General features: G+C 38.7%; 2 protein-coding genes across 3 annotated transcripts in view; both read left to right on the top strand.

Moving 5' to 3' along the window:
• LOC127482463 (uncharacterized) overlaps positions 1-27,609 on the top strand; it is a 225,693-nt gene that overhangs the window by 92,184 nt on the left and 105,900 nt on the right. The gene's annotated exons all lie outside the window — the stretch shown is intronic.
• On the top strand, positions 4,492-26,920 carry SLC6A19 (solute carrier family 6 member 19). Of its 2 annotated transcripts, none has more exons than XM_051812734.1 (12): positions 4,492-4,567; positions 13,323-13,463; positions 14,949-15,086; positions 16,130-16,311; positions 17,050-17,160; positions 17,906-18,018; positions 20,292-20,420; positions 21,185-21,341; positions 21,920-22,124; positions 22,584-22,743; positions 24,946-25,108; positions 26,241-26,920. In XM_051812734.1, the coding sequence occupies exons 2-12, from the start codon at positions 13,331-13,333 to the stop codon at positions 26,445-26,447; spliced, it is 1,698 nt and encodes a 565-aa protein (XP_051668694.1). In that variant the 5' UTR covers positions 4,492-4,567; positions 13,323-13,330; the 3' UTR covers positions 26,448-26,920. The 2 variants fall into 2 exon arrangements, with proteins under 2 accessions (XP_051668694.1, XP_051668693.1); XM_051812733.1 differs by lacking the exon at positions 4,492-4,567 and adding an exon at positions 4,873-5,246.

Genomic DNA, 27,609 nt, shown 5'->3' with positions numbered 1-27,609 from the left:
AAGCATTTCTATACCTATGCCACCTACCTGTATTTTCCCCCAAAGTTATTCCAAAGATGAAATGTATTCTTCAAAGATGAAAGGAAGAAGATGATGATCTTCTGACTGTACACAGTGAAATATTAAGGACAGCACATCTCCCTCCTTGCTGTCAACAAGAAGAACCAAACAAAGCAGCATGAGCTGATATTACCTTACTGAAATATTTATATATAACACTGAAGTAAGTATTATGGAAACTACCAGAATAGACAAATATAAAGATTGCACTTCTTTCTAGGAGATAAAAAGGAGAAAAAGGCCACACAGACATCAGTGTCAGCTCAGTTCTGGATAAACTACACTAGATATGCTGTTCATAGCTTGTTTCCTTAAATCCTGCTATGGCTAAGAACCCTGCTACTTCCACAATAAACATGAACTGACAATTCCTAGGTATATCAGATTGCTGAAGGAAACTCCTTGACACCATACAACCACTCCAGAATGGGATGTTTGTGGAAGTCATTGTGTATGAAATCCCACCCCTGTTGTGTTTCCAATAGCCTGAGACAGATTTTCAATGACAGCTCAGTGCTGTCTTATTTCTCCTCTGCAGTGATACTTGATAGCACCAAAAGACTTCTTTCTCAACTGGAGAAGTTTGCAGTTTCATGGGATGAGATTTAGCTTCCACGGTTTACTGGATGACTCCAAAGCCTTCAAGGTATTCCTGCTTGAACTGCTGTGGGTTGATGGCAGCAGCCTTGAACTACAAACATAGGAAATTAAATCATGTCAGCTGAAGAGCTGTGTCTTTTGGTTACTTATCAGGTAGAGTTTGAGAACAACAGAGCATAAAACTTAGATCAAGTTAAAGATCTACAGATAATTTATTGGCAAAGTAAACTGCATGACCATTTGCCATTGATTATTACCCTTAAAACTAAGCAACTCTGAAATATTTTGCCTGCATCTCTCCCCTTCTAATACGATCATCAGTGTCCCTTAGGCTGGTGATTTTGAGTCTCCTCCCGAACCTGAGGTTCAGTGCTCCCTCTTTGCACAGCTATTCAAGAATGTGACCCATGGGCAACTTGTAGAAGGATTTTGTGTTTTCTCCACATATTTTAAAGGATGGTCCAAACAGGGATGGACTTTGAATTTTCTTCTTCTTTTTCACTTTTATTACATCTTTACTAGTTTACACTTCCAAATGAGAATCCTATGCTTTAGGCATTTGGCTGTATAGTTATCACCATCTTTACTTTTCCATCTTTTCCTGGTTTAGGCTTATCACATAAGCAAGAGTAATTGCATTACTGTATATGATGCTTTGACTATAAAGTGGAGACTGACTGGAAAGAAAATATGACTAATGCTGGTAAGACAGTGCTATAGAATTACTAGAGTAAGAGATTTCAAATCAGTATCTGCTACAGTACTAAAAAGGGTCATAGAATAATGTAGTTAATCCTAATAGCATGCTATATAGTAAGTCCAGATAAAATTATCTGGAGAATTACAGATTTGTCCTATGTCACACTAGGAAGGATGGAATCACGAGGAAAGGACTGTATTGTATTTCATGCCTGAAACTATGGCTGGATGCAAACTACATATATTGCTGGTGCTCTCTGCTTTTCTCAATGGCTTTATAGCAAAGGATTTGTTTTTTTTAAAGAAGAGGTCCCTGCTCTGTCATGCTGATTTCTCTTTGTCCTCTCCTTCACAGGATCCAGCCAAAAGCAGTTCCCCCAGTGCAGTTCCTTCCAGCCCATGATGGAGGGCAGAAGAATCATAAAATATGATTATCTCAAGTTGAAAGAATCATAAAATATGAATATCTCAAGTTGGAAGGGACCCAGAAGGATCATCAGTTCCAACTCCCTGGTTCTCACAGGATCATAACATTTTAACTCAAGTAATTCAATCTAAGATCTGTTTTCTCCTGCATTTATAATTAGCAGTTTGCAATACATGTCTTGTTTAGCAGCCTATATCATGAAAGGATGGATTTTGTGGAGGTTTATTAGCCATAACAAACCCTGTGGGACTTGAGAAATGTAAGCTCGACATGAACGAGAAGTTTATCTCAGAGCACAGGAAGGGGTTCTGCTGAATAAATGTGTGACTATGACTATGGAAGAGCAGCTCCAACTTGCTTGTTCAAATCCACAGGGGGGCAATATAGACAACCCCTTTGAGCACCTGCGGGTAGGAGCTGGTGTCATTGCTGCCCTAGGTCCTTCAGAAAAAAGCACTGTGCCTTCCAAAGTCATTAGCTATTATACTGATAAAGAAATTTGAGCTAGATGCTATAGCAACACATTTGCTTCTGCAAATATTTAACCACTGATAGATAACTAACAACCACTGGAACCTTGCATTACTGAAATAAGATAAAATTCTTCAGAAAGAGGATTTGTTTGGTAGAAGGCAATCTGGAATGTGGTTTTGGATCCTGATAGAAACTGCTTGCACGTGAAACAACAGAGAGAAATTTTCAGTAGACCAGTTACCACTTGACCACAACTAGATGTATGAACTGAACTGAACAGGAGATACAACATGAACAAAGTAGTGCAGTTGATGCAACAGAAGGAAGGGATGCCATCCAGGGGGGACCTGGACAAGCTTGAGAAGTGGGCACATGAGAACATAATGGGGTTCAACCAGTCCAAGTGCAGGGTGCTGCACCTGGGTCAGGGCAACCCCAAGTGCAAATGCAGGCTGGGTGGAGAATGGATTGAGAGCAGCCCTGGGGAGAAGGACTGCGGGATGTTGATGGACATAAAGCTGGATATAAGCCAACAGTGTGCTCTTGCAGCCCAGAAGATTAACCAATCAACTCCTACATCCAAAAAAGTGTGACCAGCAGGTCAAGGGAAGTGATTCTCCCCTCTACTCTGCCCATGTGAGACCCAACCTGGAGTGCTGCATCCAGCTCTGGGACCCTCTGCACAAGAAAGATTGTTGGAGTAAGTCCAGAGGAGTCCACAAAGATGATTACACCTCTCCTATGAAGACAGGCTGAGAGAGTTGGGGCTGTTCAACCTGAAGAAAAGAAGGTTCCGGGGAGACCTTAGAGCACCTTCCAGTACCTAAAGGAAGCCTACAAGGAAGCAAGAGAGGTATGTTTGACAGGGCATGCAGTGTTAGGACAAGTGGTAATGGCTTCAAAATGAAAGGAAGTACGTTTAGATAAGATATTAGGAAGAAATTCTTCACTATGAAGTTGGTAAGACACAGGAACAAGTTTCCCAGAGAAGTTGCAGATGCCCCATCCACAGGTTGGATGGGGCTTTGAGAAACTTGGTCTAGTGGAAGGTGTCCCTGCCCATGGCTGGGGGCTTGGAACTAGATGACCTTTAATGTCCCTTCCAAACCATTCTATGATTCTATGATGACTCTATGAACAAAGAACTAGGTAAAGATCTAATTATGATGGTAAACTCGTCTGAAAGGAGAAATGGTGGTCTAAGGGGAGGTTACTATGGCAGTTCCTTAGGATCAGTTTAGGAACAGTGTTTTGTCATTCTTCCACTAATGACTAAGGACAAAAATAGTAGCATGTTAATGAAATACTCATGACACAATCTCAGAAGTATTGCGAATGCTGAAAAAGTATCAATTCAGGAAGAACTGAGCAGCTCAATGCACTGGAGCAGCAGAGAGTGAGTGAAATTGAACATATGCTTTTGGCAACTTAAAAGAAGTTGTTCTGCTGCAAGCTAGGAAACCTGTAGGTGAAATCACCAAAGGAGAAGAAAGTTGATGATCCAGTGGTTAATCAGGAAAGAGCTCATCCACAGACCTGACAGGGTCATGAAAAAGGCAAGTGCTATCACTAGGCAGACTGAGAGATATTTCAGGTTAAATTAGGGAAATATTAATACCTATTACAGGGAAAATTCATTTAGGCTACTATATACAATCGTCCATGTGAAGGATGAAGACTTTTTGGTAACTTTTCTATTCAAAAGATAATGAACAGCCTTTGGAATCAACTTTGAATCCACATGATAAGGTTGCAAAGGGATGCTGTGATGTGTTCACCTCCTTTGCCGCAGGCTGGAATTACAAGATCTTTTCTAGTTCTTTATTTTGATGACCCTGTATAATTGTATGCAATGAGCCTGTAGGGCTTAGCTGAAAAAAACTCTTAGGATAAATATAGTGTTAGATTTTATGAATAGTTTTCAGTGGCAAGTACTTATCTTTTGATAACACTGAGGTACAAATGGCAATTCTTTTATCATTGTGCTGAAATAATGAGTATGTGGCTAGTATCTGTGGTATTTGTTAACCAGTGTCTCTTTTTTATTTTGGACCAGTGTATCTACGGTCATTTAAAAGGTGAAGGGACCTTTGATTTCAAGACCATTTATAAAAAAGACACTCTGTTCTTCAGACCTTGTAACGATTAAAGGCATTAGTGTAAGCAGATTATGCTTATGACTTTAAATATCAGATTTTATAATCCCTTTCATTTCCCATCCTTTTGGTCAGAACATTCAGGTCTCTAACAGAGGAACATGAAACATACGATTTTGTAAGTGAACGCTACGAGAAACTGAACGTGATGGTGAGTCACAAGCAGTTTATCTTCCTGATAAGAAATGATACCAAGTTTCTATATTTGGTCTTAGACCACTGGCACCTTATTACTTCTTATTTGCTTGGGCTATGTATGTATTTCAGTGAGTTTAAACAAGGGAGTGGCAAGGGATGTTATATATCCTTATAGGCGATTACAGTTTATAGCCAAATTATCTCCTGAATTACATTAGCTGAAATCCATGTTTTCTACTAGATGAACAGGCTGTTCCATAAAACCTTGACAGATAAAGCATTAATAAGTGTCAGAGCTGACTTGGTCAATCGAATGATTTGCTGACGCTTCTTTTTACCACAAGCCTGCACTTACAAATCTAGTGCCAAAGGTTCACTATATATAGCTGAAGACAGCAAATAGATGGTCTCTTTTTGAGCAGGTTTCTGACTAGCTGCCTGTTTCATTGTTCCTCACTGTGGCAGTGTTTTCAGTCAGGAAATTTAAAATATGGTAAAGCTAAAGTTGCCCAATCCTGGCCTGGAGGACAGGATACCTTCTCATGCTGAACTTGAGGTCCTTGAGAAACAAGAGGCAGACTCCAGACCAAAATGGGATAACAAGGCTCAGTATATGCTGACATGCATAGGGTTTTGTGTGGGCTTAGGAAATGTGTGGAGGTTCCCGTATCTCTGTCAGAGCCATGGAGGAGGTATGTCTTTAATATCTTAAATAACTTTGGGTATAAACCAGGTTTAATCTCTCTTTTGGGAAACCAATAATAGAATATATTTAGAATTGGTCAGTTCCTATAAGAGAGTGATGTTCTCTCTAGAAGACTGTACAATGGAAAAGGTCCTTTCACAGGTAATGAACATCCACAGAAGTCATGTTAGTGATGGAAGAAAAGGAAGGGTCTGTTTTTTGCTTCAGGACACAGGATTGAACAAATCGGTCTTGCACTGTTATGTACATAGTATATTTTCTCAGTCTAAAACCAGTGTTACTTTATGTACATATATAGAGAATGTGTATTTTAAAATATTAATTAACTAATTGGCACTATGATTCTGATTGCGATCCCCACTGATGTTTTCATCATAGGGTTTTCATTGGGTCTGGACTGATCTGTGTATCACCTGTAGGGTCAGTGTGGGTGTAATTTGTGCTAGGAGTAACAGCATGAAAGTAGTTAACATTGAGAATATGTTTTTAGAAGTTGCTGTAACTAAGTAATTTAAAATCCAAATATGTGGTATTTACTGGGACTCCTTAGGGTTCAGGTTAGGTCTGAATGACCATATTAAAAATTTTGTTTCACTGTTTTGCTGTTTGTTTTAAAAGATGATTTTGAGCTGAACCATTGCTTAAATATTATACGACAACGTAAATGTCTCATTTTCCTACAGTCTTTTCTCTCTGCTATCTAGTTGTTGTCTGCATTTCAGTTTGGGATGTGTGTAAAAAAAAAACTTTTGTTCCTTTGTAATGTTTGATCTTAAAGAAAAAAAATGGCTTAAGGAACAGTATTTCAAAGTAATTTTCATTAAATGTACAAGGTGAGTTGTTTAAAAATTGCTCTTCCTAATTAGAGTGGGGACAAATGAGAGTTCTGTGGGAAGTTGCTCCTACAAAGTCAGGGACATGTAATGACCAGTGACTCCGTTGCAAGAGTAGATGCTTTTAACATTAAGATTTTTCTAACATGGACTGGGGTTTAGAGTTTCCAGAAAGTGGAGATGCTCTGTTTTCCACAGTAGACTTATAGGCACTTTCCTGCTTTTTGGTATTTCTTTCCCTTGTGGTCTAGTCATGTGAAATGCAGCTAAAAAGCAAACATCCAATAAATGCAAAGAACTTGGTATGGATCATGGTTTTCTGACTGATGTCGGTGAAGATTTATAAATTGCTTATGTGTGTGTTTCAGTACTCTGTTTTAATTTGTCCTTTGACAGCAATTATTTTCCTTTCTCATCATCCTATTGCTTGTCCTTTCTCAGGAACACTAACAACAGTTATCCCTGGGTTTTTTGTTTCCCTGGGACTCTCTCACTCAAATTTTAGGCAGAATTTGAAAGGGAGCAATAACAAAGAAATTATGTAGCTGGGTCTGCACTTAGAGCTAATACACAGATGTGTGTCCTTCTAGCCAGTATTGCTACCTTATTTATCAATTATTCTGCATAGCACGAAATGCCATGACTCATATCAATGCACAAGAGTCATCAGGAATGCCTTCCTGTTACTTCTTAGAAAGGATTCCTTAATTTCATCATATGTGGGGATGGAGAGCTACTGTGCTTCTCCTTCTCTGCTGTACAGTGCGTCTCAGACTCTTCTGGTAGGTCTAAGTCCAACTCCTGCCACCACTGTCATCCTCTCATTACAGTGTCTGCTCTCAAGCTTCTCCCTTTGATCAGGAAAAAAATAAAAAAGACTCTTGCTGATGTTTGGATGGATGGCTTTGAATTTGAACATGTGACACCATAAAACCACTCCAGAATTGGATGCTTGTGGAAGTCATTGTGTATGACATCCTACCTCTGTTGTGTTCCCTCTACCTGGCTTCACATAACTCCAGTTGGAAACACGTATTTCCTAGATATTTTATACGAGTTTTGCCTTAGTCTTTGCCCCTCAACATGGTCGTCAAGATAATTTATTCATCTTTGCATTTGTGTGGCCCACTCAGGGGCACAGATTTGCCTCTATAACAGAGTAGGGGGAAACTGCAACGTTACGTACCTTCTTCCAAGTTATCCTTTAGAAAGAATACACCACACTCATGAGTTCACTGTGGAAGCTCCATTTTCCCCCAGCAGGTCCAGTGCCTTTATTCTGGATGGTGTATGACTTCACACTTTGTGTCTTCAAGATATGTTTTCACTGAATCCTGAGTGCAGGAATCTCTGCTGCTGCTCTGTCACTGGAAATGGGGATTATGTTCCTGGCATGATCATGGGTTATGGCTGTGCATCAAGAGATTTTAAAAAAAAGCTATTTCCCATGCAGTAAATATCTGCAGAGGATGACAAAAAGTCCTATGTGATCACATGGTCAGATACTAGGTACATACTGAATCAAGGCTGATTGTCCTGAAAATTGTTTCTAATTTCTAAGGATTTGCTTTGCTATCTTCTTTCTTTTTGAATATGAGTTGTATGGATGAACACTTAGATCATTTAGCATGGATGAGATCTGGTAGCAATGATGTAGATAGTATTTCAGCCAAGGACATTCCCAAATGAGGCTGGAGTCCACTTTGTGAACTGGTGTTTGCAAATTTTCTATACCTTATGAAACATAATTGGACCACAGTGAAGTATAAAATTTGTGCTTGTGGTACTTAGACTTCAAAGAAGGTGGATTTTTTTCCCTGAAAATTATCTGTAGTGAAGAGAGTTAGGAGCACTGAGTTTATAAGTAACTCTTATTTTCAGATGTTTGAACTTGAATCTGGAATCATTTAAGAGCTGCTTCTTCCTAAAAACAATACTGTGATAATGTTTTAACACTGTGATACCCAAATATACAAAAAGAAATGGTGTTTACATAATTTACTTATTTTCTTGTCATAGAATTTGAGTTTGTGGGTTTTTAAATGGAATATTTACCCTAGTGAAATTTAGTAGAGCAAAGCACATTTTATCCTTTAATGGCTTGAAAGTTGTCAAATACATCATTACCTAAGGAGAACTGGAGTTCGATATGCACACAATGTAAAACGTATGGTGTTTGCCTCAGTGCTTTTACCAGCTTAATGAGATTTTAATTTCCTTTCATTTAATAGCTGTCTCTGACATTGCACATAGCTTTTGTTTAATCTTTATTGAGCAACATGTCATTTAATCAGCTGTTGAGCATTTTTGTTTCATCCCTTATGACCATAATATAAAAGAAGATGCGTATTTAATGTTTGAATCATTGATTTAAAAAAAAAATGTCTCTAAGTCTACAGCTTGCATATGGAAACCTTGCTTCTGCATGATAGAGAACTTTCTTATCTCTGTGTGTGCCACACTGAATGAAGTGACAGTAATGACATTAGCAGTCCCTTACTGGTACCCTCATTACAGTTGAGGTCTAAGAATATGATAATATAGTAAAACACCTTTATCTGAAGTCTACCTGCCTTCCCTTCACAAGGAATTATGTGCAAGCAATAATAGTTTTTTCAATTTCACATTAGAAGCTCTTAGATTAAAGAGAGAGTAATAGCAATATGGACGCTCAAACCAAATATTATGTGTTCCGAAATACAGTACTGAAACAGGATGAGAATCTAATATCTTAACTATAAGGTTTTTAGACTGAAATATTAATCATTATTTATATACAACTATACAGCATCTATTTTCAGATCATTTGTTTATTTGTTAGGTTCATAACACTGTGACAGCTTCAAAAGTATTGGTTTATTTTTTTATGTCCCATATGAACCTGGAAGTGTTCTAAAGTCATGTGGATGTGGCACTGGGGACATAGTTTAGTGGTGAACACTGTGGTTATTGTCAGATTTGATGATCTTAGAGGTTTTTTCCAACCTTAGTGATTCTATGATGCTATATAGCAGCTTTGCAGAGTCAAATTATTTTTTTTTTCCATTACAGCTTCTTTTGGAAAGATTGGGGAGAAATTGAGAGAAAGGGAAAACACAGCAGAGATGGATTTCTGAGCTGGCTGTTAGAATTGAACCCTAGAAAGAGAAGAAGCCAAGAAAAGGAAAAAAAATTTCATATATAATTGAGAACTGTCATTTTATTTCTCTTGAAAATATAACGATATTCTTACACCTAAATACCAGTAGTTTTAGTAATTCATCCAGTTCTGACATGGCACACCATGGATTTTTACCTTGTCAGAGCTACCATGATATACATGGTTCAAGCCAGAAATACTTTCGTTGTATCTGCTTGCATATGGATATAGTTCCTGCACTGCAGGTCTATACACACACCATGTACTTCATGTCTGTGATAACAAAAGGGGTGGACAGAGACCCACCTGCTCCATGGGGTATCTTCTTGATGTTGTCTATACCAGACTTTTTGAAACAATCATTATTGCAAAGTCTAAATTTTTTGGGTACTTCAATAAAGTCTGCTAAAAACAATAACACAGTATCAAGTGGCCACTATTATAATGAAATCAGCCAACTGCGCTTTTTGCTTTCTACTCCTATGGAATTCAAGTAATGATAGTTACTTACTTGTCTTTCATTGACATTTTCAATGTTTGCTAATCAAAATCAGCAGTTTTGAATACATAAAATGCTACTCAAAATGCTGAGCCCTTTGTGGCACGTGCCACACATCAGGTTGAATGATCAATCACTGATGCACTAGAAAAGATATTTTTTATTGAAGCCACTTGCCAAAGGTAGCTGTACAGACATAATATTCTCAGACTTCTATAAAGCATGTCGTTTAGAAACAAAAAAAAACCCCTTCTTACTAAAAGTTTATCAGTTTTTAAAATCAGTGTAGTTCATCTTGCATGCATTAAAAACTAGCTATTATTGTAAAAATATAGACTAACTGAAAAGGTTTCAGAGGAAAGCCAGAAGAATAACTGACTTGGGACATACTTTTTGTTAGTCAGACTGAGGAACTCATTATGAATTGTTATTTGCAGAGATGTTTGCTAAACTTTGCTGACTATTCCTCTCTTTCTTCTGTGTCAGTCTACCACTTCAGGAAAAGGAATATGTAGATGTCACCTCCAAGGAGAACAGTATTCTATTTGTTTTCTTCCCCACTTTTCACATCTCAGCTACATTCCCTTTTCATAGCCTTTGCAAGAACAAAAGCCTTGCATTAATGTGGAGCAGCTACATGATAAATCTAGGAGCCTCAGGCTGGTACTGTTTCACCTTGGAGAAAAGTGGCTGTTTTGTAATGCCAGAAAGAATGAATTATGGTGATCCACCCTAGTTCTGAGGAAACTGAACTCTCCTAGTTTCAAATTCAAATTTAGCACTGTGGTCTTAGCTCAGGTATTGTTACAAATGGTGTCAGTGCTAAAGCAATCGGTTTCTGACTCGTGTCTTTCTGACTACGTATTTTCATGTCACAAACCTGTGAAACATATAGGGCATATTCCAGTTCCTGAGGGACTAAGTTCACTTCCAAAACAAGGTTCTTCCCTCTCTCTTCCCACCTCTCCAGGGACTTCTACAAAATTATAGATAGCAGGAGCTGCTAATGTCAGATGTAACAGGGCAGCCCTCTCTCCTTACTTTGTTGACTGGTGGCTGAAAGGCAGCTATGCCAGAAATGGTGATAGACTCTTCATCTGCCTGTGCCCTGGCACCATTGTTGACAATGCAAAGGTCTTCCCCAGTGTTGGCAGAGGTTCTGGATCTCATTGAAACTGTGTCACACTCAGTCACTGCAAGGAACTGACTCACTCTGTCCTTTCAGTTTCTAAAGGTTTGTCCTGTTTTGTCTCTATGGACTAGCTTAGCTGTGCTGAAACATGCTCTGGTATGTACCTAAGGGCCCCTCTTCACCTGGTTGGATAAGCAGTGCATGTAGATTTGGCTTCAAATAGTTCATTCGCTACTAATACTTACCCTCTTTCTGTGAATAACACTTCTCCTAACTGTTTTATTCTTGCTTTCATAGAAATTAGGATTTTTGCAGGGTATGCAATGAATGTCCCCTCACGGTTGTGTTTCACCCCCTTGAATCCTGATGGCTTCTTTCCTACATGGGAAGGTTGGTAGGACAACCTCCATACACAGAATGTCTGGCCTTTTCCAAAGACGAAGTTACTTGTCCATGTGAGGAACTACAGGCAGCCATAAATATGTCATGTTCTCGCACCCCATGTCAGGCTGGCGCACAGTTTCCTTCCTGTCACACTCTGACCAGGAGCTCTCCTGAGGGTAAGATGAGAGAAGGACATGATCATTGTGTTTATACCAGCATTTTTAAGTTCCAGAGCATTCTCTCTCTAAAAGACTCGCTAAAGAGTTTGTGTGACTACTTCATCTGGATCTTTTCCTTTCACCTGCCCTTTTGGATGCCATATAGGTCTCTGCCATACCACAGTTTCGCTTCTCTCTGGTGAAACCCTTCTTTGGCAATAGTAAGAGTTAAGTCCAGAAGATGGATCTGTACAGCTACCTTATTCAAATACTCCTTATTTGCACTAAGGATAAGTCCTTGTCACCTTTTGAAACTCAACTTCCAGTAATTTCAAATAATCTCTTGAAACTTAAGAATGGATTTTCAGTTAGTTCTGCTAACGTGCTCCTCATGGAGAGATGTCACTTTTTTTTTTAATCAGGTCACAGTAAGATCACTTAAGGACTTGATTAGAAATTATCTCCCTAGTGAAAGATCTTGTTGAGTAAGGAAATACACAACCTTTGTATTCTATTCAAGCTACAACCACTTGTTTCTTATCGTACCTTTCAAAGAAAATATGTTTTGATAGCTGCTATCTCTGTTAGCAGAAGGGGGAGAAGATCAGGCCATTTCCAATGCAGTATTAGAAAGCATTCAAAGGTAGTCTGAACTTTTTGCTTTCAGTAGACAGCAGGCAGATTGATATTCTGATTTGGGCTTCATTTTTCTCACACTCGAGACTTTCTTGCAAACCTTAACTGCAAAATACACCTCCACTCACACAGTTTTAGCAGTCTGGGTAGACATCATGGCTTATTCTCCAAGACAGCAAGGTTCAGCAACAGCGCAGTCCCTACACTATAACTCTCCCTGTCAACAGTGGGTAAAATTCACTGCAAGACTCTCAGAATTGAACTACCCTCTGCCGTGGATGTGCCAAAAGTGCTCTGTCAGCCTTAGGGCATTTCCTGAGGCCTCAAGATACTTACAAAGGTACCTTTATAGAAGAAGTCTTCAAGCATAACATATCTATGACAGAGCAGTCAGATGAAGGGACTCCATGACGGTCCTTGCACAGACGTAAAAATAGGAACGGAAAAAAGTGAAAAAGGTGTGCTGTGTGCTAATAGCTTCCCAGCTTTCTTGCTACCCTGGAATCATCAGGAAGTAGGTTTCAGCTTCTGGCATGGTTTTCATACTCCAAATTTCCTCTTTAAATTGCTATTTGATTTTCATAGCATATATGAGGAAGAAGTCAGCAAATTCCCAGACCTGAACCATTCACACACTGGTCTGCGATTTCTTTAATGCATTCAGATTTTTTACTCCTATTTAAATTGTGAAGTTAAAGACATTTTGCAATGACAGATAACCATAATTCTATTATTAGCTATATATAATACATATGCAATACATAGTTCTATTAATAGCTATATTCAAGCATTTGATTCTGCACTTTGGTAGTCCAGTATGGTGTTCTATGTTGTCTCTGCTTTATCCTTGCTCAGGAAAAAGTTATTTAAAATACTTGCCCTATAGTAAACAGCTTTCTCATAATCAACAATGTTTGAACCCTGTACTTAGATCTCTTCTAATCAAACATAAAGGCAATTTTGCAGGGAAAAGAAAAAAAAAGGAAGTCATTCCAGGAAAATAATTACCTTTCCTCCACTTGCAATAAACTTTTTCAAAGTTTAACCTTGAGTAATTTCTGTTTATGTTTGTCCTCTGGGAAGAATAAAACTTCCTACCTGAAACCACATATGTAATGAAGTCCCCTACTTGGGCAATCAGGCAGAAACATTGCTCAGAAAACAGAGAAGGGTTTCCACAATGATGCTTAAAACTCACTTACTATGTCAACATCTCACAAACCTGATGTTTGTGTTTTGTTGTAGCACTTCACTGATCATTAGTTTTCTTATCCATTCCAGGAGCCTTCATGATCCCTTTCCTGATTTTGCTAGTCCTGGAGGGTATCCCCCTGCTTCATCTTGAGTTTGCCATTGGTCAAAGGCTGAGGAAAGGCAGTGTGGGCGTATGGAGCTCTATCCACCCTACCCTGAAAGGAGTTGGTAAGTCTGACGAGGATACAAAAAGCCACCTGAGAAAGCACAAATCTCTGAAATTGTGATCTGTGGAGCAAATCTTCACGATTTTATTCTGGCATGCCATGAGAGATTCCAAGATCTATTACTTTTCCCTTCTTGCTAACTCTTCATTGATAGGTCAAACTAATCATGATGAACAACTATGACAGTTTTGTGTCCACGTTCCTAAGTACCACGGGCCCAGTTAAAACATGTCTTTAATTTCAGACCCGTTTCAGGCCTCAGAGATATTTTCTGTGTTATTGATATTGGTTGTTTTGCCATTAGGATGAATCTTTAAGTGTGCCAAAATCTATTCTGTAGCTGTTCTGTGGATAAATAATAGTTGAATATTTATCTGGTGGACCTCAGCTCCATCTAATGTTACCTTCTTGATTCTGAGAGGTACTAGAAGCCACAGAAGCAGTATTTTGCAGAAAATACTTCTTCACATCTGTACCAGACTTCTGAGTATGGTACTGCAGTAGAAGCAGCATTATGCACACAACATAAGAAACTCTACAGATACCTCATTACACAGAAAACACAGAAGGTGCCACATGAACATCAGGAAACACTGTGAGAACGCGAAAACACTGGCACAGGTTGCCCAGGGATGTTGTGGGGTCTCCAACCTCACAGATATTAGAAGTCTGCCTGGGCATGGTCCTGGGCAAACAGCTCTATGTGGCCCTGCTTGAGCAGAGGATTGCACCACATGACCTCCACAGATCCCTGCCAACCTCAACCACACGCTTGAAAGGGAAGAAACACAGACAGTTAGTATTGTTTCGTCACCTCCTGCATTTGTAAATCAGTTACAAAAGAAAATTATTCATTGCATCTGGAATTTTTCAAGTTTCTTTAGAACCTAAGAGTTCTCAGGAGCTAATCATTAGCATTTACTATCTGCCAGAAAAGTCACCAGAGGCTGATTACTTGGGAACAAGTAGAGAAGGAGAGATACCTGCACCTTGTCACAGACTGTTCGTCCTGGCAGCCATCCATCCTATACAACACACCCTCTGCTGAACCCTGCAGTGACACTGTGGAAGAAGAAGACTATCTGGTCTCATTTAGGCAAAACCCCAAGTCAGCTGAGCTTTACATGTACCCAGCATCCCAAACTCCTTCAATATCAGCTGGCAAGACTGTGAACAGGACTGTGAGGTGTCTGTAGATAGTCAGTCTGCTCACAGTGTTGAGTCCTAAGTGGGAGTCAGTTTCAGTCTCAGAGCAGTTTTAGGATATACATCTGCATAGGAGTCATTTGTCCAAACTTTAGGTAACAAATTCACAGTGATTAAACCTACACCCAAAACAAAGAGAGGAGAGGGGAAAGGCTATAAATCATAGAATTAGGGTGAAGAGGGGAGGAGGGAATGATTGAGGCTTATACCATATACTTTGGTATGTGTTGAAGACAAGACTGTTGAAATTTACATTATATTCTGATTTTATTTTTTTCAGGCATAGCATCAATGTTTGTATCCTTCCTGGTGGGTTTATATTATAATACTATTATTGCCTGTGTGATGTGGTATTTCTTCAACTCCTTCCAAGACCCCCTGCCTTGGAATAACTGTCCTCTCAATGAAAACAGAACAGGTATATTTTATGAAATATTGTATTTTGTTGCACAGCACATACTTCTGTTTCTAACAATTACCCTAATTTAACCTCTTTCTGTAAAACAGCAGTAAGGCATGGCAGTCCCGTTAGGCACATTGTGGTATTTTGATGCTTGTGTTTTGTAAAAATTCACATTGCATAAAATGAGATCAACTCTTAATCTTTCAGACAAACTTTGACTTTTTATATGAAGCTGCATGGTTGATTGTGACAGATACACAGAATATTCACAAAGTGGAAGTCTAACATAAACATTCAGATTTTTAAGATGAGACTGGATGTGGCACTCAGTGCCATGGTCTAGCAACCGCAGCGGTAGTGGATCAAGGATTGGACCTGATGATCTCGGAGGTCCCTTCCAACCCAACTGATTCTATGATTCTATGATTTTCCAGATTTAGGCAATATGTTTCATTCGTCTCTTCACCAACAGCCCTCCATTAGCATACTGAAAAGGAAAGAAAAAAAGGAGTTGCATAATTCATATGAAACACCTGTATCCCTCAATATGCTCTGTGGAGACTGCTTGGTTTTCCATAGTCAGCCCTGCGTGAAACCGTATGAAGCAGGTTTTTCCAGTGGGTCAGTGAACAGCCGTACAGAGCACTTTGCTCCTCTCCTCCCAGAATAAGTATGAAAATCCTCATTTAAGGGAAGACCAGGGCAGAATATTGCACAGGTCAGCACACTGCAGGGAGCTGAGAATCCAACTTGAGCTAACAAGACCTGAAAGGATGTCCCACAAAACAGAAAGACAAAATATTGATGACCTGAAGGAGGTATGGGAGGGAAAGGAGGTGTGGGAGAGGAAAAGCTGCCTTATTAAAATCCCTGTTAAACAATTCTCTTTTGAATCTCTCATTTTACCATGAAACCAGCCTCTAAAAATCTGAAATCTGCCAATAACAAATTAGTTGGCATTAGGTGGTACAATTTAGATCACTGATATTTATTGTTTAGCTTGCTTATTTCCAAGTAAATAAAAGACATACAGAATGACGACCATTTTGTTGTTACAGATTATGTAGAAGAGTGTGCCAAGAGCTCTCCTGTAGATTACTTCTGGTACAGAGAAACATTAAATATCTCCACTTCCATTGAGGATTCTGGCAGTATACAGTGGTGGCTTTTGCTATGTTTGACGTGTGCATGGGGTGTACTGTATGTGTGCACAATCAGAGGCATCGAAACAACAGGAAAGGTAAGTTATTTTGGAGGTCTTTTATGAGATGATATTAATCATGCTGTTGTGATTCCTTATTTATACAGACCTAATAATACTGTAGAAACTGTTTCTTCAGTAAAAGCATATCTAAAATTTTGTGTGTCATCACTGGGACTGCTTTTTGAAGAAGGAAGATGAATGAAATGAAATCTGATTGATTTACGTGAGCAGTTTGTCTTCCTTGTCCTTACAGGTCTTAGTAAAACATTCTTTAGGTATTATCACCTTAACATTAATATTAATCTTCAATGCAGGACCTAGGGACTCTCTTTTTGTTATGCCATTCTCTTCAAAATGTACATATACAGATTTATTTGGGTTTGTGCTATTCCTAAATATTATCTCCTTGAAAGAGCAACCGATGTTCTGCTGCCCAGCAAAGCCCTAAGAGTCCATCCTTGCATCCTTGCAATCTGGTCTCAAGGTGTAGATTATTTTTGATGCTGCTTTTGAATGATCTGAGTTGAATTTCAACAAAGACAACTTGTCTTAAATAGAACACTATTGCTGCAAAAATGTTTGTTGTCAAAATATACCACACATACTGTTTCATTTGAACACTTCCAGTAGTATGCTAATTGTGACTCACTTGAAACTTGCCCTTATTGCTAATCACCATACCTTGTTTGCTCTCCTCTTCTCTTCCCTGCAATGCAATTTTTATTCAAATGTTCTGTTTTATTTGAGTGTTTTATTTACATTCTTTTTGTATAGGCTGTGTATATAACTTCAACTCTTCCATACGTTGTGCTTACCATTTTCCTAATCCGTGGCTTGACGTTGAAAGGATCAACCAATGGAATAGTGTATCTCTTCACCCCTAATGTAAGTCACTGCGTGGTTCTCCTGTCAGTGAAACATGATGTAGTTCTCTCTGTAATTAACCAATTGAAAATTAGTTCTCTCCACTGGTGCTTTTTCAACTATCCCTGAGACACCTTGAAAATCTTGATTCTGGGGGGTGAACCCTTTAGATTGGATGGAACAAGTGTACATATACACAGACATTTTCTCTCTCTTTCTCGCTCTCCATCCTCCATCAAAATCTGTTATAAAAAATTGAAGGATCATCACAGAAAAACTGGGTTGCCATTGTGTAACTTGATTTCTTTTCTTGTATTCTAATTATGAACAAGTCTAAAATTAAAGCATAAATCATGTATTTGGGAGTAGAACTAATCTAATGGCTACATGGACAAAAGACCAAAGAGAATGAACTATACAACAGTTTTTGAACAAAATTAAAAGGGGTTTCATTTTCCATGAGCAGACCTCTGAATGATCATTATTAGTGCTAAATATTAAACACCTTTTCTGAAAACAGACATGGCAGCTGTCAGCTATGCAAAGTAATTTTTTAATCAATTTTCAAAATACTTGTATAAAAACTACAGATAGGTTTTTCTTTTGGAAGAAAAAGGTAAGTTTGACAAAAGTATTGACCTATCTGTTGAAATCCAGTGAGTTTTGCATGGTTAATATTGTTGTTTTAATGATTGTTTTGAATGTCTCATACTTAGTTTAAATAGCAGTGTTGGATATGCTTAAAGCTGTATGTCTGATGCTTCAGGTTACTGAGCTGGCGAACCCACTGACATGGTTGGATGCAGGTGCTCAGGTGTTTTATTCTTTCTCCCTGGCATTTGGAGGCCTCATTTCATTCTCCAGTTACAACTCTGTTCAGTAAGTAGCCAGGCAAAAGCCAAATTTTGTATGAATATTTCATTCTTCCAAATGAAACATCTCTACTTTTGCCCTATTGTTATGCTACTTGGAACTGGGACAACATCCCCTCAGATGTGTAAGATGTATCTCCTCTGGCTGATCCTAACTCTCCTGAGACAAGATTTCAGGTCTCAGTGCTGACTGACTTCCTATAGAAAGATGTAGTGGTGCAGGATAGAAAGAAGGGGACTGGCTATCCACCCCCAGCTGATGAGCAGAAGTTTCCTCTGTGGGAATGCTTAGTGCATGGTGATGACCTTGGTCTCAGTGCTGTCAGAGTAGGATGATAGTACACACCTTTCAAAGCAAGTCACACAGAACAGTTTAAATCCTTAGTTTTGAGATGAGAAGATATATCTAGTTTCAAAATTCAAATTCAGTGCCTTTATATATGATTAGTGAGGCCAGGTAGTGTGAACTCCCATCATCCAGGGACTGCCCCATCCTGCAAAGTATGATGCAGTGCTATATTCTACACTCTGTCTCACAAAATACTGGAGAAGCCACCAATGCTTCTTGGTGCCTGCCATTCCTTCAGCACTGTCTGTCCTCTTGAAAGGCAAACTGTATGACATTCTCTAAACCTAATATTTTTGATAAATGTCTCTGAATTATGTTTTGGGTATGTGGTTTGGTCATGCTTTCAGAAATCCGTGTTTCAGTTTTAGCTTGGGTTCAATTACACCACACCAGAATTTCAGATATTTTTGAAAAGATCATCTGGAATTTTTGGTGCCTGCAAGTCTCGGTGCAAGGCATGAAGCCCTGCTTCAGGTCCAAGTCAGTGTCCCACAACCATGGGGAGCAGGACTGAGAGTGTTCTTCATCTTTCCAAAAAGGCACAAAGGAAAGGAACAATGTCCTCCTGCTTTTCCAGCACAGAGGGCTGTGGCACCTGGCCATCCTCCTTCAATGCTCAATCATTCATGACTTAAGGGGGAAACTGCAGAAAGTCATTATACTCCCAAGGAAATGCAAGGGAAAAAAAAACCCAAAACATGCAAATTTCACAGTGTTACACTGTGGTGTTGGGCCACTTGCAGTCCAGCACCAGCTGGACCAGGTGTCAGTGACTCTGCCTGTGGATGGTTTGGGAGTATAAAAATCTCAGAAAATACTAAAAGGTTTTGATGCCATCAAGGATTCACTAATTCATAATGAGAAGGAGCTTGAGCATCTTATTTTCTCTAAAAGGAAGAAATGCTTTTATCAAGCCTGTCATTGAGAATCTCATGTTACAATTCAAAAACAGACATGAGACTACAGCAGGAAATTTTCATTCAATGCCCTACACCTGGTAAAAACCTATTTGCAATGCTATAAATGGGTAAAGGACACAGCGTGACAGGTCTTGGCTGGACAGGCTTGTCCTGAACACCTTGAAGGTGTTCAGAAAATTAACTAAGACAACATCAAGTTAATTTCAATAGTCGTATTTTGTCCAGAAGGAATAAAGTATCTACAGTTTTACAGTCTTCTCGTAAAACCATAAACTAACTTAGTGTTGATGTTTTATCTTGTCCCTCAGATGAAAGTCTGTTTCTGGCTCTGCAATTTTTCTGTCTTAGCACAGACACGCTGGCAAGAAGTGCCTGCAGCAGAGAAGTTTCTACAGACAGCTTTTCTGTCCAACCTTATCATCATATAGTTCCACTGTGTTTCCAAAACTTCAGGATATTTTGAACCATCTTTTGTTCAACAGTCAAACAATACTGTCCCAAGTCCTCTTGGCTACTGCAATTTCACCGTATCTAAGTGCTATGGAAACTTTCATTCACTTTTCCTTTTTGGCTATCTAATTCAAATCCAAGTCTTTCACCTTGCAGCAGAATACACTAGCAATGTAGATACATCCCATGGCAATATGTGTCTGCACACATGCATGCCAAGTTTGAAAAGGAGGAGACATATTCTTTTGCCCCTCATACTTTACTTCCTGTGACTCAGATATGAAAACAACTCAGGCAGTTATTCCTTATGAATAGGATTATTTGAAGGGTAAAAAACTACCAAAAAAACCCCAAACCAAAGCCATAGCTATTAAATTGTTTAAGACACCAATTTTTATTTTACTAAATCTATCTTTAACACCAGCACTTGTCTGCTCTTAGAAGGTACACTGATGTACCTGTGCATCTGTAGGCTACTCTTTTCTTAGTCTTAGTAGCCAGTTTTAGTATTTGTTTTGGGAATGTGTTTGAAATCCATTGGTTTTTTTCTTTGAATTGCAGCAATAACTGTGAGAAAGATGCTGTGATTGTCTCAGTGATCAATGGTTTCACTTCCATCTATGCAGCAACTGTCATATACTCCATCATTGGATTCAGAGCCACAGAAAGATATGATGACTGTTTTGACACGTAAGTTATTAGAAAAAGCCCCCACAGAATATGCAGGTGTTTGTTTGGCTGAGTCAGCTCTGTTAGCCTGATGACAATGGATTTATCATTTCTGAATAATTGTAGGGCTTGACCCACATGGTATTGGAACTACTCATTACTCAAAAAAATTTGAATCATGGAATAAATCCCTTGGAAAGCGATAATTGTTTGAGCCACCTGATCTCCTACTTAAATGTTGCATAAGGAACCATAATTGGCATTATTCCCCATGCTGACATATGGCATGAATGAAATATTCCCTGGGGCCCGTGTCAGCTCTGTATTTAGGTTTCCTCTGGAAAGCTTAAATGCATAGGTCTCATCAGAATTACCTCATTTTACCAGGGCAACCAGACTCTTTTCTAACCGGAACTGTAAGACTATGTGGGTTCCAGTCTAGCTCCTCCACATTCAACTGCAAAAGTGCATGATTCATAACTGCGGACAACTTAGACATTCCCAGAAGCTGCCCAGTCTGGGAACTGGTGCCCAGTCTGCAATGTAAAGATAGACACCTAATTCCTGCACAGGTTCCTAGAGTGTCCATCCATTTAGTGATCATCTTTACCATGAAAGACAGCATCAGACTTACCTTGGAAGAAGAAAGAAAGACTTGCATGTGCACATCTACTGGAATTTCAAAATCTGACCTTGATAATGCGCTCTTAGTAACTTGCTTGATGATGAAAATGAGGATGCTTAAAAATAAATAATTTCAAATTTCTTGCATTTCACTTTTTCAGAAATATTCTTACTCTGATGAATGCATTTGATTTGCCGGAAGGTAATGTAACCCAAGATAACTTTGAACAAATGCAGCAGCTGTGTAACATGACTGATCCGGCAACTTTTGCAAGCCTGAAGTTTGAAACCTGTGATCTGGAAACTTTCCTGAATGATGTAAGTTTAACACCCAACTCATATTGATACCTTAAATATGGTATGAATGCGTAATAATTATTTAATTGCAAAATGTTTTTTCTTCTGAGGTGATTGGTTTTTTTTATATTTCCACCGATGGATTGCAGTTGGCTTGGAATGCTCTTGGACTGAAGAATTACTTTTGTTTGCCCCGTTTTTCTTGTGAAGAGATAAACTGTTTAATTCCCCTGAAAAGTATCAACGGTCTGTCACAGTGTTCTAGGCTGGCCTCAGGTAGTTGGCAAAATAGCAGCAGGTCTTTCTCTGAAACTAGCTGGTTACAGCTGTGGTGGGACAAGATGACTGGGAAAGAGACACCCAGAGAGAGGTTAAAAAGGTGGTGAGTTACAGATGAAAATAGACGTCCATGAAATTCCATAAAAAAGAATATTAAATAGATTCTGTACTATATTACAGTAAATATATCCCTGCATTAGGAGATCTTTGTGGAAACAAAAAGCATAAGTACTATGGTATGTGTAGCATACATCAAGTCTAATGAATGCCAATAAAAATTTAAGTGCTGCATGATGTTAAGGAGCTTCAATCTTCCACAGGGAGCTGAAGGAACTGGCTTAGCCTTTATTGTCTTCACTGAAGCTATCACCAAAATGCCCGTCTCACCTCTGTGGTCCATTCTCTTCTTCATCATGCTTTTCTGCTTGGGTTTGTCATCTATGTTTGGAAATATAGAAGGTGTGCTTGTACCTTTACAAGATCTTAAGATTATACCCCCCCGAGTGCCTAAGGAAGTTGTTACTGGTAAGTGCCTTTTAAAGACAAGTGACTTCCCCAGGGAACAGCTTTTATGCTGAAAAAGCAACTCACCACCCATCTACTTTCTGATCTGGAATGGTCCTAAGACACCCAGACAACCTACTGAAGACTTTCTCATGTTCCACCAAGAAGGAGGAAGAAGACATGTTGTCCCTCCTCAGCTTTCTCCCCTTCTGTTTGTAGCATCTCCCACCTGTGCAATGTTAGGACAGTTTTGCCATTTTACCTGCATAGAAGCAGGCCTTCTTGGAGTGCTATTAAAAAATAAAGTGGTGACCTTCAGGCTGCAAGAATTACTTATTAAGCTTTATAGTTACTGGGAAAAGACATTATTATTATAATTATTGTTATTATTATTGTTGTTGTTGTTGTTATTTTCATTTTGCTTTTGCTTTCTTTACCTAAGTGTCCTGTTGTTTTGTTGTTTTTTTTTTTTTCCCACAGGTCTCATTTGTTTGGTGTGTTATTTGATAGCTTTTGTTTTTGTGCTGAATTCTGGTAATTACTGGCTGACTCTATTTGACGGTTATGCTGGCTCTATTCCATTGCTGATAATTGCATTTTGTGAGATGTTTGCAGTCGTCTACATTTATGGAATAGACAGGTATGAAATACAGCTTAAACATTATTAGATAGCAGTGTATAAAGTGATTAGTTGCATAACTACAATCTTGCTGCATCTCCGTGCGTAGCATTTCTGTTATAGAAATCACTGAGATGATGCAACTGTAGTTTAGGCTTTCTTATATGTTTTAGCTTTGTTAAATAGTTCTCAACAAAAAGAAAAAATATTTATTAGGAATTTGTACCAGAAACTTCTCCACTTTATTAATACATTATAATAAATAATGCTCTTTAATAACCAGCTCAAATAAACACATGACTAAGATACTGTAAGAAAATATTTGGCATTAATAAGTGCGCTAGAGTGTAATAATATGAGTGTAAATAATTTATATTTAAAGTAGGCATCAGAATGTAGGTGTTTGCAAGTTACATAAGAGCCACTGTAGCTCACTTACATTTTAAATATGGTGATATTTACAATAACTCTTCTTCAGGATAATTATATTAAATATTTAGTTAGCAGAAACAAAGTACAAGTGCACTGAGCTCAAAGTTTAAAACAGAGGTATATCCCAGGAGTGTTTACAACAAATGCTTAATGATACTGTCCAATGCAGGCTGCAGATGCTGTTTTACAGCAGGATGCAAATCCAAGGCTACTGAGATACTTTCTTAGCAGATAGACTCAGTACTTTATCAGTTGTAGCAGTGAGTAATTATCCTCTCAACTTTCCAGAGATGTAATAAATCAAATTTCAGCATCTTTATGTTTATAATTAATATGTAAGAAATATGAAAAGGAGCACAGGGAATTCAATCACCCATAGGATTTGCTTGAACCTGTGCTAGGTCCCCCTGCTGCTGCTCCTGGCAATGGGGTGAATGCCCTTGTGGCCAATGTTCCCATACTTAAAGATTTATATTGCCTGAGTCGGCATGAATCAGCTTAGATAAATTAGACAGAGTATCCTTGAGAAAGAAGGCTTATTTTAATTTGTTAAGGACAGAAAAGTCTGTGTTGACCACTTTTCCTTACCTTTAAGATCTCAGAACACTTTACAAAGTAAAATTAAAGCTATTCCCAGGACACAAATGTGGGCTGACTTTAAAAAGGGGTGGGGGTTCATTCAGAACAGAGCTTCACACCAAACTTTAATGTTCCTGGCCAGTACAGATCACTGTAGCCGTCTTTGAGAACAGGGCTTATTGGAGCTGCCCAGAAGTGCTCCAGATGAGTTTCTGTGATCTTTTTCTGAGAAAGGGGCATTGGTAAAAAGATAGATCTCTTGCTTGAAGGATAATGTGTATTATCCATGGCACTCACAGGAGCTACACCTGGACATGCCCTGAAGTTGGGATGTGGGGCTCCATATCATTTTAGGACACCTAGATCTAAGAAGTTAGGGATGAAAAGATGAAACAAATTTATTTGAGGCTTTGCTGAATTCAGTGTGTTGTTCACAGCTGAAAGACCAAGTGAATAGCCCCCTTAGGCTTATCCCCACAAGATACACAGGAAAGCCAGACAAGAGGACTAAGAATAGAACCCCAAACTTCCAAACGAACTATTTTTTAAGAAGTGTGGGCACAAGGTGTTGTCATAAATTGGTGCAGGACTGATGCAGACAGTATCACTCTCAATGCAGGGATTGTTTCTTCTTATAGAAGTATTTTTTCCCCATTGTCCACTACACATTCTTTGAATAGTCCAAATAATGCATTTTTAGATGTTCTTAATAATGTGGAAAGTTAAATATTGTTTCAGTACTCAACCTGAGAAAACTGGTAGAAATCCAAATTAAGCTAATATTATGTACAGAATCTAATTAGTAAAATTACTGCAATATGCTTTTGTTCTTTTTTAATATTGTGCCATTCCTTTTAATTTATACAGTAATGAGATGCTTACCAAGAAGTTGTGAAGCAATACAACAATATGTTTTAGGGAAAGTCCATCTGTATTGACTCTTACCTGTTGAAACTATTTTGCACATGCCTCACAGACTTCTAGAAGATAGTACATTTCCCAAAATAATTTTCTTGACTTGTAATTATATATGCTTAAATTGAACTACTCAGATTTAACTCCTGATGTTGTTGACAATTCCAGTTTCACATTGACATTAGCAAAGTCCTGGGAAGCACAGCTAGGGGTAGTTTGGGCTTTTCTGTTTATGAGCAGGCACTCTTTGATCCTCACCAGTTTTTACAGTCCTGAACTTCCTGTTTTTGTTTCTAGGTTTAACAAGGATATTGAGTTCATGACTGGACACAAGCCCAATATTTTCTGGCAGATAACCTGGAGACTAATTAGTCCTCTCATTATGTTAGTTATCTTCATCTTTTATCTTGTGGTGAATGTCAGCAAAGAACTGCTTTACAGTGTTTGGGACCCTAACTATGTAAGTATATAAACCAAAATAGTTTTTAATAATTATGTATTCTTCTTTAATGTAAAAGTCATGGTCAGATATATTCATCTCCCACCTGAAACACTTTTCTAATTGAAACATACTATGAGAAAAAGTAATATTAAACAATTACACTTAGAAAAATAAGTCCTAAATTCAGCTGTAATACCTGCAACTGATATGTAGTGACACCTGAATAGCTTTTCCAAAGTGGATAAAACCAAAACACTAGCTCAGTTTTCATGCAGGTCTGAAACAGATATCGGTTCCCCAGTAGGGATTATAGAAGATCTGGAAATGTCACAACCTTTCCATGTTGACAAAGGACCAAATCTTTGAAGCCATTTTGATATTGCATTTCTTTCTGCTTGCATTTAAAATCACAGAACAGCAGTAGTGCTGGTTACTCATCACTGATAGAAGAAATTAATATTAATATTCAGATGTCTCCTTTCCTCTTCCAAGTGTTTTGGTTTGATTTAACTTATGATTGCAGCAATAAGTTACCTACTTTTCCTTTCCTCCCCTTGCAAAACAAAAAGCTGTATGTGGTACAGAGAAAGGAGTATTAGAAAAAATGTGAGTCCTATCATTTTCTCTGTCAACCCACCTCTTCTCTGCCTGTCTAGCTCTGCTTTCTGTTCTATGACCTTATACTAGTCACCATCTTCAAAGCAGAAGCAGTCATGCCACACACTTAATTTGTAAAGATAATTTTAATTTTCTTAGGGCAGACACAGAAAGGGAGAGAAAGGAAGATGGGGAAATAGGAATGCTTTCGTCTCTCCTCCTTGACAACCTCACTTCCTTCTTAATAAAGTTTCAGCTCTCCTTCACCCTTTGATTTCAGCCTTCCCACCCAAAGGCTGTTTGACCATCAAACTTGCTTCCTTCATGTCATCTTCTTTCCATCAATTTTAGGTAAAAATAATTCCAAAACAGCTGAGACTGGAAATCCTTGATCTGAAAGCTGCTGTGGAATTGGCAAATTGTTGCGCCATTGTGGCCAGCTACTGTTCCAATTACATTGTTGTTCCATTGAATTATTGAATGTGAATTATTGAATATGTCCCAGGTATTTACTCTTCACAACTTTCTACAACTTGATTGTTTGCTCTTTCAGGAGGAGTTCCCCAAAACGAAGAAGCTCGAATATCCCCCTTGGGTGTATGCTGTTATTGTGGTCCTTGCTGGAGTGCCTAGTTTGACCATCCCTACTTTTGCCATCTACAAAGCCATCAGAAATCGCTGTGAGAAAAAAAATGACCGTGCAGGCCTTATTGCTACATCTGAGACTTCCATTAATGGCAACTTGAAGTATTCATCATAAATCTACTTTTTAAAATGTGGAAGGAAGCTTTGACAGTGAGGAAAGTAAAAAAAAATTTTTTAAGAATCAGGAGTTTTCACGGAAGGGTAACTGTGTTGTTTCCAGGTAAACATTTACTTGGCAATGCAATGCTCTGTAAAGAGTTGATGTCCTGGAAGCAAATGGTGACATTTGCAAGTGATTGGGTCACCAGGCCAAATAGTTTGTCCTCCTTCTGGTTTTGAAGCCAGATTGTTTGAAATGGGCTTTCATCCCCTCTGCGTGGGGAAGCACTGTGCTTGAAATGCTCTGTGACTCTTTCATGTGCAGTCATTCTGGTTGGTGGCTAATATGAGGGGTAACTTAATACTGTATTCTCTTGCACATTAAATTGTTTTTGTTTTACATGCCACTGTGTTGCACAAGGCCACCAATATTATTTGTCTCATACAGAAGTTTAAAATATTTAATAAAAACATTTCTAAGTATGAGAATGACAGCTTGATTTATTTAGAATTCTATGTATTTTATAAATTACTTTCAAGTTCCCGGCAGATAGTGATGCTTCTGCTGATGACAGCAGAGGTAAACTTGCAATAGGGCAGGAGCAGTTCAGGAAACAGCAAAATCTGCCTTCTCTGGCATCCCTGAGCAAGGGGTGCACCACTTGCCTGGGAGATCCAGGCTGATGGGAGAGCCATGGTACCCAAATGGTGCAAAGGTTCTTGCCCTCATCTGTCACAATCAAGGTGGGTGGCTCTGGTTCATGTACACACACAAACACACACACACAGGCACACTTATCTTACAACTATTTCAAGTTTCTAACTTCCATGTGACTCAGAGGAGCTCAGTGAGAAGTCCCACTCATATGACCAGCGGAGACAGAAAAGGGCACTGTTGAGCACCTGGGCTGAGTGCCAGAAGCAGGCAGTGTACATGTCCCCTCTGCACAGGTGGTCCTTTTCATCCAACTGTCCATGTATATGGGCAACACATTTGCAGCAATCCCTTGCAGCAATCCCTATACTCACATTTTAAAACAAGAATGGGTCCAATTTACACCCTGACACTGACTATAATTGAAACACTCTCTTACAAGAAATAGGTATATTTACTATAGAATGTATCTTTAGAGTAGTATATCTGTTCTAAATAGAGAGTAAAGTAAGAGGCATTGCAT

Source organism: Manacus candei, unplaced genomic scaffold (assembly GCF_025592945.1).
Source record: "Manacus candei isolate 608988 ecotype Guabito, Panama unplaced genomic scaffold, ASM2559294v1 h1tg000088l, whole genome shotgun sequence".
NCBI lineage: Eukaryota > Metazoa > Chordata > Aves > Passeriformes > Pipridae > Manacus > Manacus candei.
The sequence above is the reverse complement of the archived record's forward strand: the minus strand, read 5'-3'. Positions and strand labels throughout refer to the sequence as shown.

Bases quoted from the DNA above. Each gene is read 5' to 3' on its own strand.
- SLC6A19 (XM_051812733.1), top strand. From the start codon at position 5,045: ATGGTAAAGCTAAAGTTGCCCAATCCTGGCCTGGAGGACAGGATACCT. The intron at 17,161-17,905 runs GTAAGTCACTGC...CTGATGCTTCAG, and splicing joins TGTATCTCTTCACCCCTAAT to GTTACTGAGCTGGCGAACCC. The intron at 25,109-26,240 runs GTAAGTATATAA...TTGCTCTTTCAG, and splicing joins GTGTTTGGGACCCTAACTAT to GAGGAGTTCCCCAAAACGAA.